General features: G+C 41.6%; 1 protein-coding gene across 4 annotated transcripts in view; it reads left to right on the top strand.

Moving 5' to 3' along the window:
• Flnb (filamin B) overlaps positions 1–12,777 on the top strand; it is a 153,455-nt gene that overhangs the window by 48,279 nt on the left and 92,399 nt on the right. For all 4 annotated transcript variants that reach the window (XM_036199348.1, XM_036199347.1, XM_036199349.1 and 1 more), the window contains exons 2-4: positions 574–822; positions 2,352–2,449; positions 4,860–5,007. In XM_036199348.1, the coding sequence (XP_036055241.1) occupies positions 574–822; positions 2,352–2,449; positions 4,860–5,007 (495 nt within the window). The remainder of the gene's footprint in view (positions 1–573; positions 823–2,351; positions 2,450–4,859; positions 5,008–12,777) is intronic.

Genomic DNA, 12,777 nt, shown 5'->3' with positions numbered 1-12,777 from the left:
AGCACACAGGATTGTTGTTGTAGTCATTCCATTTCCAGATGTTTTGAAGCAAATCCTAGCACAGCATTGTAGGCAGAAGTTCTCCTGTGTTCCTCCTGGTCCCACAGCTGCTCAGTCCCAAGCAAACACACAGAGGCTTGTATTAATTACAATCTATGGCCTGTGGCTCAGGTGTCTTGCTAACTAGCCTTTTCATCTTAAATTAACCTCTTTCTGTTAACCTGAATGTTGCCATGTGGCCATTGTGTTGCCTGTCTGCTGACATCTTGTTGCTCTTTCGGCGGCAGGCTGGCATTGCCTATTCCTGCCTTTCCTGTATCTCTGCTTGGATTTCCCACCTGCCTCTAAGCTGCCTTACCATTGACCAAAGCACCTTATTTATTAACCAATGGGAACAGCACATATTCACAGCATACAGAAAAATATCCCACAGCACTGCATCCTTTCACATTGAAGTATCTCAGTACAGTTAGTTCCCTGTGAATGAGGGTTTCATTTACTTTTTACAAAGAGTTTGACCCACACTTGTGTAACTCAGAATGACTAAGCTGATGTCCTGTCTTGTTTCCCCAGACAGTAAAGCCATTGTAGATGGAAACCTGAAGCTCATCTTGGGCCTGGTATGGACTTTGATCCTTCACTACTCCATCTCCATGCCTGTATGGGAAGATGAAGGGGATGATGATGCCAAGAAGCAGACACCAAAGCAGAGGCTGCTGGGATGGATTCAGAACAAGATCCCGTACTTGCCCATCACCAACTTTAATCAGAACTGGCAAGATGGCAAAGCCCTAGGAGCCCTGGTGGATAGCTGTGCTCCAGGTAAGTGCCCATAATTGCCTAAACCATCTCCCCAGGGTGGAGCGTGTTGGCCCCAAACCTGGATTTCCATGAGAAAGGTGTGGTAGCTGGTGTGGGTCTCCTGGTTTTAGTCCATTGTAAGACAGGATGAGCCACAAATGGTTCTGTGTGCCCTTCCAAAGGCAGATGTTCTAGATCTAGCCATACACATTTGCTAGTGTATCTAGTCAGTTATTCAGATCACCAAAGAACGCCCAGTGCCTGAACTTTGAGCAGGCTTTGGGGTTATAATCCAGATTCCAGTCCTGTGTCTTCCCACATTGGTGCCTCGTTTCCTGTCTGCTTAAAGAAAACATGTGGCTCTCTTCACTGGCTTGGCATGGGAATCTAAAGCCCTCTGCTGAATGGGAAGTGACTGTTTTTATTAGCTACTAGCTTGACTATATATGGCATTTTCTGCCCTCTGTATTGCTGTAGATACCACTTGGTGTGGATCTAGTTAGAGCCTTTTCCACCCTGGATAGGCTCTTTTCTGAGTGATTGAGTGGATACTAAGATATAATTATCCTCACTAGAGGGCTTAGATTGATGGGTAGGGTTTACTGGCTCACACTCAGTAGAAAAGCTAGAACCAGTGGTTATATGCCACCCCCAAATTATTTTTATGAAAAACCCTTACTTTAATAATTATATTTTCCATTTACTGAGTATTCTACATGAACTGGGCAATGAATCTTGTTATGCTCAAAGTAAAACTCACTCATGTCAGGTACAAAAGGCTGCATCAAAGCTTCATTCCTCCTTGAAAGCCTATAAACTAGAATATTCTGGGAATATCTCAAAGTATAGTGGTAGCCCATCAAGCTGGCTCATTGGATAAAGGCCCTTGCCATCAATGACCTGTGTTCAATCCCTCTTACCCACATGGTGGAAGGAAAAAACCTACTTCTAGGCACCATGGTATGTGCATGTGTCCGTACATTCACACATACATAACAAATAAATAAATGTAGCTTTAAAAGTAGAGTATTAGCTTATTTCCTAGTGCCCTCTTCCTTACTTCTACCTAAAGACACAATTTAGCTACCTCTTTTGAGTTTAAATCAGAGAGTTTTACTTCAGTTCTACACTACTTGTACTTATTAGGGCCTTTTAAATGACTCTAGGATTGTGCACTTGAGCAAGTGGAGTTTTGAATCACATAGGATGCTAGCTTAATCTTTGTTAAATATATCTAGGCATAGTATAAATAAATACCTTTCCTGTATAAAGGCATCAAGCCCAAGCAATTTTATAGACCTTCTTTGTTTTAGTGTATCTTGAAGCAATAGATAACCCATGTTAAAGCCAGAACATAGTGTCCTGTGGAATCATTTCCATGCTGCTATACTCTTAGTTCTCATACTTTTTCCCCCTCAGATGTACAGTTAGTCAAGCTCTTGGTGGAAATTGCTGAGTAAAAAGACTAAATGGTTTTGTTATCAGCATATGGCTTCTTTTAATTTCTTTGTCAACTAATGCTAAAAGCAACTTTCATGTGTCGTGAACAGGTCTGTGCCCAGACTGGGAATCCTGGGACCCACAAAAGCCAGTGGATAATGCCCGAGAAGCCATGCAGCAGGCCGACGACTGGCTGGGCGTCCCACAGGTATATACATGTACACCATGTCCCAGGAGACAGCTCCCACCCACTGACTGGTTGCTGGTAGTCTAGATACTTTTCTGGGTCAGACCATAGTCTGACCTTCTTGGCATTCAGCCTTTAAAGAACCTTGCCTCTGGCACTCTCCCACCATCTCAGTTAATTAGTAATGATAGGTTCTTATAGATTTAGTGGCTTATAGATCATTCAGAAATCTTATGTCACAAGTTGGCAATCCCCCCCCCCCCCCCCCCTTTACTACTTTTCTCATTTCTTCCTCTCACCTCCTACCTGATGTCTTACTATGTAATCCAGGCTGGTTTTGAACTCCTGATCTATTATTTTGGTTCCAGATATTTTGAAGGTTATCTTTAAAACCATCCAGCAAGCATGGTCCTTAACTCTTAGAATGAGTCATAAGGGGCTACCAGTATTTGACTATTTTTAAATCTATATAAAAGAAACACAATTTTAATGAGGTATTTAGAACTTTTTTCTTTTAGTATAAATCAGGATAACCCCCATTAACGGAAATTGCAGCAGAATTCATATTGCCCATAATCTATCAGAATAATCACACTCAAGCTTTTGATAAGTCAGAGATAACATCTAAATAGCTACATGTCTTATTTGAAGCCAATGTTTCCCTTGTAAAATCCCCTCCCCCCCAAAGTACCATGGTTCCAGGATCAAAGCCATGATGAAAGAGAAGTTGTAGAAAACCAGTCCTATAGGGCAAAAGATCCCTCATTGTAGACCATGCTGAAGTCTGAATTGATACTCAGAGTTAAGTTCAATATTTTCCATAATAGCCTTCCCTGGGAGGTAGGAAAACTAGTCTGTTTCTTTGGTTTGGGTTTGGAGCCATGTCTCTGTTACATGACGATTCTCAGATCTGTCACTCTCAGGAAGTACTGTATTGCATTTCTCATCTCCCTTTCAATCTGATACCACCTCTTTGTGGAACTCTGTGAAGTTGGGTACTATAAAATTACTATTGGAGTTTTTGGAAAGAGATACCAAACCAATGAATATTTTGCTTTTAATGGACTGTTTTGTAGATAACTGTTCAAAACCTCAGTAGCTATTTTATTCTTAGCCACTGACCACAGTGCATTTTCTCATCTCTTCATTGCATCTGGTCGATAGGGCTCATGAGGTAGAGCCTTCTGCTGCTCTGAGGAGGTATGGCTAACCACTGTGCATCCTCACTGGGGACAGGGAAGACCTTGCAAGTTAAGGCTGGTCAGGTAGTCAAACAAGAATGCTGATAACTTTTGAAAGGTCCCTGTCCAACCTGGATCTAATATTGGCCCTAAGCTGAGTGTCAGGAGAAACACCCCCACAACTAATAATTACCTTATTTTTGAGTGTGTGTGTGTGTGTGTGTGAGAGAGAGAGAGGGAGAGGGAGGAGGGAGGAGAGAGGAGAGAGGAGAGAGAGGGGGAAATTTTTGAGAGAGGCATGGATTCCTAGAGCTGGAGCTACAGACTGTTGCAAGCTGCTGGGAACCGGAATTAGGTCCTTTGCAAGATTTGTTTATTTGTTTTTGGGGTTTTTTTTGGTTTTTTTTTTTTTTTTTTTTTTTTTGGTTTTAACTGAGACATCTCTCTAGTTTTCCTCCTCATTGTTAAAGGCTCCTAATATATTAAGACCACATACATAATATGTTGTCCCCTTTTGCCCTGCTTGGGTTTTGTTGTTGTTGTGGTGGTGGTGGTGGTGGATAATTTTGTTTTTCAAGATAGGATTTCTCTGTGTAGTTCTAGCTGTCCTGGAACTCACTCTATAGACTAGGCTTGTCTTGAACTCATAGAGATCCACCTGCCTCTGCCTCCTGAGTGCTGGGATTAAAGGCATGCACCACTACCACCCTGCTACTTGTTTGTGTTTTGAGCCAGAACCTCATATAAATCTCAGGCTAACCTCAAACTTGCTATCTTCCTGTTCAGCCTCTGGAATGCTGGGGTTATAGGTATGTACTGCCTTTCTCACTGGTTTTCTTTATTCTTACTAGTACAGAGATGTGTACACAATAGATGAGCATAAGGTCTGTTGATGTGCTTTAAAAATATTTCCATTGCCTTATGAATATATTTCCTTTCCCTCCTGTACCTTATCCCCTTTCTAGAATATTGGACCAGGGGAGTGAAAGGAAAGTCTTTTGAAGGAGATTTGGGGTAGGGGCGTGCCATGAATCTATGTAAATTACATTCAGAATTTTGGGACAATATCTCCCACCTTACAAAGGAACCAGCAACACATGTATATTCAAACACTGATCTTGTTATGGTTTTAATGTGATTTCACTAGAATGAAAAATTGAGTTTCTTACTTGTAGCACCTGGTTTAAGGGAGATTTCAGTGGCTGCAAAGTGACATGTCAGAGGAATCACCCATCATGTTGTCATTCTAGGTCATCACTCCTGAGGAGATTATTCACCCGGATGTGGATGAACACTCCGTGATGACCTACCTATCTCAGTTCCCCAAAGCCAAGCTCAAGCCAGGTGCTCCTCTTAAACCCAAACTCAATCCAAAGAAAGCCCGGGCCTATGGGAGAGGTAAGTGCTGGTCTTGTTAGATTTGAGGCATGTTCTCGGGCATTAGCTCTGGGAGGAATGCTCTCAGGATCAGGAGACTAAGGAGATGGTACAGTTAATAAGGGATTCTTGTGCAAGCGTGAAGACCTGAGTTTGGATCCCCAGCCCCCACCTAAAAGCCAGGTATAGTGGCACACTCCAGTATTTCCAAGGCTAGGTAGGTAGAGACAGGAGGATTTCTGGGCCATTCTGGCCTTCCAATCTAGCCAAACATGGAGCTCCAGTTTTTGTGAAAAACTATCTGAAGATACAAGGATGTAAGGCTTAACTGTAAAGATACTCTGGGCCTTTGGGGGGGAGGAGAGAGAGAGAGAGAGAGAGAGAGAGAGAGAGAGAGAGAGCTAAAGAGATAAGTTCTGTTTACTTCTGATCACCTTACTCTGTCTTGAGAATCTAAATCTTTTCTGTAGTAGAGTATACTGAATTTGCTGCTTTGTGTGTTTCGTGCAGTAGCCTAGGGAAGGCTGATGCTCTCTCATTTAAGAACCAGAGCCTGGTCCACAGTGGCTGGGATGGTTCTTGCCCAGGTTATGGATGGGGTGAGGCAAGAGCCTCTGCCTTCTGGATGCTGATTCATTTCTCCTGTCAGGCAGAATCTGCTTGAGGTTTCCAGATAGGATGGGAACTATTGTTAATCTCTGGTGGACACTTCCTTGCTGAGACATCCTGTTGTTTGTGACTTTCACTGTAAGATGCCTAGCACCTTGTGGCTGGTCAGAGCTGTTTCAGGCATCTGGTCAATTGTGGTCAGCAGCTGATTTGAAGCATATTAGTTTTTAATGAAGGATAATTAATAGCTGGATGTGGTGGTATGTATTGCCTTACAAATCTCAGTGCTTTGGAAGGCTGAAGCTGGGGAATCTTGAATTTAAGGCTAACCAGAATAATACCATGACAAACAGACCAGGTGTGGTGATAAGCACCTTTAATCCCAGCATTCAGGAGGCAGAGGCAGGAGGATCTCTGAGTTGGAGGCCAGCCTGGTCTACAAAGTGAGTTCTAGGATAGCCAGGGCTACATACAGAGAAATGGTCTCGAAAAACCACACACACAAACAAACAAATAATAAAACAACAACCACATAGCTGTTAGTTTGATTTCTGGTAAGATTAGTGTAGTAGTCTCCCTTTTTTAATAAAGAAGATAAGAAGTGCATTTTGTTGATTTTTGTAACTAAAGTTAAGTGACACGGGCTTATATACACATTTTGGTGCATACCCACTTGTGGATTAATAAGGGCTGGACAACTTTGGAGATCCTTTTCCCATTGCCCATCAGCATCTCCAAATTGTTTTCTCTGAGCCATAACCCAAGGTGATAAGTGCTATGAAGAATCTTATAGATAAAAGATAATGTTTCCTTAATGCAAAAAAACTACAGGTGATTCTCATGTCAACACACTGCCCACAAGGGCATTGACTTTAATCAAGGCATAAAATGCTTGTTTGTAATAACCTTATCATTAGCTGTCTAGTTTCCTCATTGTTAGTGGGAGATTGTTTCCTTTCATGGTGCCGTCTTCCAGAAAATGACTGCTCACTATTTCAGGAATGTGGCTGGTCATTGCCCGTTTCCTTCTCTATAAGTGTGAATGGTGGGAAGAAACAAGCTGTTTTCATCTGGTTTGTTTGTGTGTAGGTTTATTTTTACCTTTTCTTTTCATCATGATAAATTCATTATTCAAAATATAATGTTGGGATATTAAGCACACCCATAAGGATTATCACCATCATTGTTCATCTGCAGAGCATTTTTATCTTCCAAAGTAAAGTACCATACTCATTAAACAAGCTCTCCATTCTCTTCTTTCCCTTCCTCCTGGCACCCTCCATTTTTTTTCTGTTTTTGAATTTGTGTAGGTATCTCATAGAAATGCAGTGATGCAGTATGTGACTTTTTTTATGTCTAGCTTGTCTCATTTAACATATTTTCAGGATTGTTTTTACATTATAGCATATATCACAATTTCCTTCCTTTTTATGGCTTCCTATTTATGGTTCTGTTGTATGTGCTGTATTTGGTTTATTTACATTTACTTATAGGCATTTGTGTTGGTCTTTTAGCCATTATGAACAATGCTGTTGAGACCATAAAGGTACCTAGGCATTAAATGGCTGGGCCATATTGTGACTCTATGCTTAATTTTTCTTTTTTTAGAATAGGAAGGCAATGTGGTCACTTTGGATGATGGGGTTACAGAACAAGGGGTCTGTAAGACACATCTTTCTTCCGTGGTGAGATGAAACTCATGCCAATTATACTGCATTACTATGTTTCTGCTACTCAGACTAGGAATAGAGAAGACTCTATGTACTTTAGTTTCTAAGAAGGTTCAGAGGTTTGTTTGTTGTTTTTTTTTTCTCCTTTTTTTTTTTATTATATTTGTGTTTTAATTTTACACATCAGCCATGGGTTCCCCTGTCCTCCCCCTTCCGCCTCCGCTCCCACCTTTCCCCCAGCCCCTCCCCTCCATTCCCATCTCCTCCAGAGCCAAGACTCCCCTGGAGATTCATTCAACCTGGTGAATTCAGTACAGGCAGGTCCAGTCCCCTCCTTCCAGGCTGAGCAAAGTGTCCCTGTGTAAGACCAAGTTTCCAAACAACCAGCTCATGCACTAAGGACAGGTCTGGGTCCCACTGCCTGGGTGCCTCCCAAACAGTTCAAGCTATTCAGTTGTCTCACTTATCCAAAGGGCCTGATCCAGTTGGGAGCTCCACAGCTTTTGGTTCATAATTCATGTGTTTCCATTAGTTTGGCTATTTGTCCCTGTGCTTTTCCAATCTTGGTCTCAACAATTCACACTCTTACAGTCCCTCCTCTTTCTCAACAATTGGAGTCCTAGAGCTCCACCTGGGGCCTGGCTGAGGATCTCTGCATCCACTTCCATTAGTTATTGGATGAGAGTTCTACCATGACCGTTAGGGTGTTTGGCCATCTGATCACCAGACTAGGTCAGATCAGGCTTTCTCTTGACTATTGCCAGTAGTCTACAGTGGATGTATCATTGTGGATTTCTGGGGAGCTCTCTAGCACTTTGCTTCTTCCTGTTCTCATGTGGTCTTCATTTATCATGGCCTGTTATTCCTTGTTCTCCCTTTCTGTTCTTGATCCAGCTGGGATCTCCTGCTCCCCTAAGCTTTCTTTCCCTCAAATCTTGCCCTTCATTACTCCCACTGTCGTCCAGGTTGTTCATGTAGATCTCATCCATTTCTTTGTCATTGGGCGATCCCTGTGTCTTTCCTACGAAACTCAAGAAATTAGACATCAAAATGTCCAACAGACCATATAGAAATGGGCTATAGAACTAAACAGAGAATTCTCAATGGAGGAAACTCAAAATGGCTGAAAGACATTTAAGGAATTGCTCAACATCCCTAATTATCCAAGACATGCAAATCAAAACGACTCTGAGATAACCACCTTACACCTGTCAGAATGGCTAAGATCAAAAACACAGAAGACAGCTTATGCTGGAGAGGATGTGGAGCAAAGGGAACTCTCCTCCACTGCTGGTGGGAATGCAAGCTTGTACAGCCACTTTGGAAATCAATATGGCGCTTCCTTAGAAAATTGGGAATCCATCTCCCCCAAGACACAGCTGTAGCACTCTTGGGCATATACCCAAGGAATGCTCAATCATACCACAAGGGCATTTGCTCAGCTATATTCATATCAGCATTGTTTGTAATAGCCAGAACCTGGAAACAACCTAGATGCCCTTCAACTGAAGAATGGATAAAGAAAATATGGTACATATACACAATGGAGTACTACTCAGCAGAGAAAAACAATGACATCATGAGGTTTGCAGGCAAATAGATGGATCTAGAAAAAATCATCCTGAGTGAGGTAACCCAGACTCAGAAAGACAAACATGGTATGTTCTCACTCATAGTAGGATACTAGATGTAAAACAAAAATGTCTAGACTGCTACACAACTCCAGGGAGGCTACCTAGAAAACAGAGGTTTGTTTTGTACTGTGGTTGTTGAATAGATTCGCTTTGAGGACAGTTAGTAATTGCAGATTTATCTGTTGCCTAGTATGAGTGGCGAGAGAAGATTTGGGATCTTTGTGTAAGGTTCCCTTGCAAGTTTAGTGTTATGAACACATCTGTCTATTAGCTGAGCAGAACCTTTTCCAACCCCTATTCTGTATGAAGCACTTGTATAACCCTTTGTCTGAATAATTAGAGGGACTGATTCCACATGGTGAGCATGGCTCTACTGGAATTTTATGAAGTGTGGGATGCAGTTCAACTTCTTAACCAGCCCTGGTTAGCTAGGGAACATTACACTAACTTAACTGAGTCATTGAGAAGATGCAGAATAAATTATTTCTCAGACTGCCAGAGTCAGATGCAGTAAGTGCTTATATGTTGTAGGTGTGTGTGTTTAAATCGCGTTGTTAATGATCTGATCATTATATAAGCAAAGGAAAAAATGAAATCGAAGTCCATTTTCCAATTTCTAATCCCTTTGTTTCCTTCCAAGTCAGGGGCATTTATTTTAAATGGGATGAGGAGGGGTGGGGGACGTAACTGAGGTATCTTTATGGAAGTTAAGACAAATATTCTATCATGGAGCCATATCCCTGCTGCCCCAAGGCAGAATACTCCCTCAACACAGTATGTGCTCTGTCTTCAGCCAAACACCATAGGAAAAAACTATGCCCTCTTCATTTATCAGCAAAAGTAAACGTGGAGCCAAAATTTTAACTCTAGTTTTAAGGCAGTGATGTTGTCAACAGCGGCTGAGTAAGGTGTTCCTCTTCTGCTGCTTGAGGAGGGGCTAAAACTCACATCCTAACCCATTAGAAATGGGGATCCCCTACCCCAGGTGGCCATAGTGCATGCCTTTAATCCCAGCATTCAGGAGGCAGAGCCAGATGGATCTCTGTAAGTTCAAGGCCAGCCTGGCCTATAGAGCAAGATCCAGGACAGGCACCAAAACTACACGGAGAAACCCTGTCTCGGAAAAATAAAAAGGAAGGAAGGAAGGAAGGAAGGAAGGAAGGAAGGAAGGAAGGAAGGAAGGAAAGAAAAAGAAAGAAAGAAAGAAAGAAAGAAAGAAAGAAAGGAAAGAAAGAAAGGAAGAAAGGAAGAAAGAAAGAAAGAAAGGAAGAAAGAAAGGGGGATCCCCTCTCAATTAAAACCTCAAATACAGTGAAATTGAATGCAGATCCTGGACGTACTCCCCAGCTGGAGTGGTATCATTAAAAAATTCAAGCCAACAGAAGGTTGACCTAAGTAAGACCCAGAGTCCTATTAAACCCAGTTGTCCACGTTTCACCTTTAAGAATCACTTGTCACAACATGAGCCAAAAATCTCAAATCAAATGAAAATGATAGTTGATACCAATAGTGGGATGACAGAGATGTAAGAGTGTAGTTAGAGTTTTCCTGCCCACAGTCAGGACAAATCTCTCTTATCCGCCAGTCCTACAGTTGCTCAGACCCAACCAAGTAAGCACACAGAGACTTATATTGTTTACAAACTGTATGGCCATGGCAGGCTTTTTGTTATCTGTTTCTTCAGTCTTAAATTAACCCATTTCTATTAATCTATACTTTGCCACGTGGCTCGTGGCTTATCTGTACCTTACATCTTGTCATGGTGGTGGCTGGCAGTGTCTCTCTGCCCCAGCCTTTCACCTCCCAGAATTCTCCTCTCTCTTGTCCCGCGTATACTTCCTGCCTGGCCACTGGCCAAACAGCATTTTATTTATACAGAGTGATATCCACAGCATAAGAGTTATCTGCCAGCAACTTCAAAGTGTCCATGAAGGTTAATACTTTCCACTGGACAGGATCTGGAATCACCCAGCAGACCAGCTTTTGAGCAAGACTGTGTAGGATTTTCTAGATTAGGTTAATTGAGGTGTGAAAAACCTATCCTAAACTATTCCATGGTCTCCGATTGCTAGTGGACTGAGTAACAAGAAAGTGAGATGAACACCTGTATCCGCTCTGTTAAATGTGGATATAATATGACCCACGACTAGGCAGCTCCAGCTCTTCCCACCATACATTCATTTCCTTCCACAATGAACTCTTGAACTCTAAGCCAATTAATGCTTTCTTGTTGTCAGTTATTTGGCCAGAGTAATAAGAAAAATAACTAATACAGTGGCCATTTTTAAAAAGGCTTCAACAACAGTTACAAATACTCTTGAAATAAATGAAAAACAAAACAAAACAGCAGTCTCAGAAAAGAAATAGAATGCCCAGACAGAAGCCAAAACACCCAGAAGACATAGAGCCAATTGAAGATCTTAGAACTGGGGTGGGGAACGGGACACACAAAGAAACAAAGAATAATAACTGAAATTAGTTTTTGGATGTACTCAGTAGCAGAGTAGAAAGACAGAAGAACCAGTGAACTGAAAATGGAACAGGAGAAATGATCCAGTAGTCTAAATGAAAGACAGGAAAAGGAAAAAAATCAACAGAGTCCCTGGGACCAGTGAGAACTAAAACAAAAGTGAATGATCACATGAAAGGAAATATGAGAGGGTGAAAAGAAGGCAGGACTAAAAACTTAAAGAAATATTTGGCTATAAAAACTATAAATGAACAAGATAAAAACACCCACCAGAAGGAGTATAAAATAGAAGCACTCTTGGGGAAAAAGGCAATCAGAATACACTTCAGAAAACTAAAGACCATGAAAGGTGTTTTGTTTTGTGACAGGGACTTGTGTAAGTCCAGGCCTGCCTTTTGCTATCATCTCCAACTGCTGTGATTACTTGTCTGCCACTGCACCTGCTAAGACTATGGAAGTTTATGCATGGTATGAGACATTGAATGCTTGCTCAAAGGAAATACCAGAATGTCAGGTTTTTCATCAAAACCATGGAGGTCAGAAGGAAGTGTTTTTTTAAAAAAAGTTGTCAACTAGAATCCTTTTTATCCAGGGGAAATCCCTATACTATCAGACAAAGGAAAAGCAAAAGGATTTGTCACCAGAATTCTATCTTGAAAGGATGGCCTTTTAAAGGAAACGTGCAAAAAGAGAAATCTTCAAATAACAGGAAAAAGAAATATGTAAGCAGAATTCTGTCTTAACTACAGTGGACTACTACAATTCAACCAAATAACCTGGATGAGTCTATAATAAACATTCAGGAAATTTAATTTGTAAAATTGTAAGGCTCCTGCAAACCCCCAGATGCTGTGGATGATTTCACTAGAGAATTCTACCAAACATTTAGAGAAAAATTAAAACAGATTGTATGGTCTTGAAAATAGGGCTGGAGAGATGGCTCAGAGGTTAAGAGCACTGACTGCTCTTCCAGAGGTCCTGAGTTCAATTCCCAGCAACCACATGGTGGCTCATAGCCATCTGTAATGAGATCTAGTGCCCTCTTCTGGCCTGCAGTCATACATAAATAAATAAATAAATCTTTAACAAATAAATAAACAAACAAACAAATAAATAAATAAAGGATGAGAGCACTTGCTGTTCTATTTTGCTTCCTGCTGCTGTGGTAAAATACTGACCCAGAAGCAACTTGAAGGAAGAAAGGATTTACTTCAGCTTATACTTTACAGTCTTGAGGGAAGCCTGAAAATCAAACTGGAACCTGGGAGCAGGAGCTGAAGCAGACATGGAGGGGTGCTGCTTTTACTGGCTTGCTCTCCATAGCTTGTTCAACTTGGCATTCGTATTGAACCCAGGGTCACCTGCCCAGGGTTGACACCACCCACAGTGGGTTGGGTCATCCCACATC

This window comes from Onychomys torridus, chromosome 9 (genome assembly GCF_903995425.1).
Source record: "Onychomys torridus chromosome 9, mOncTor1.1, whole genome shotgun sequence".
Lineage (NCBI taxonomy): Eukaryota > Metazoa > Chordata > Mammalia > Rodentia > Cricetidae > Onychomys > Onychomys torridus.
This window is presented reverse-complemented; position numbering and strand designations above follow the sequence as displayed.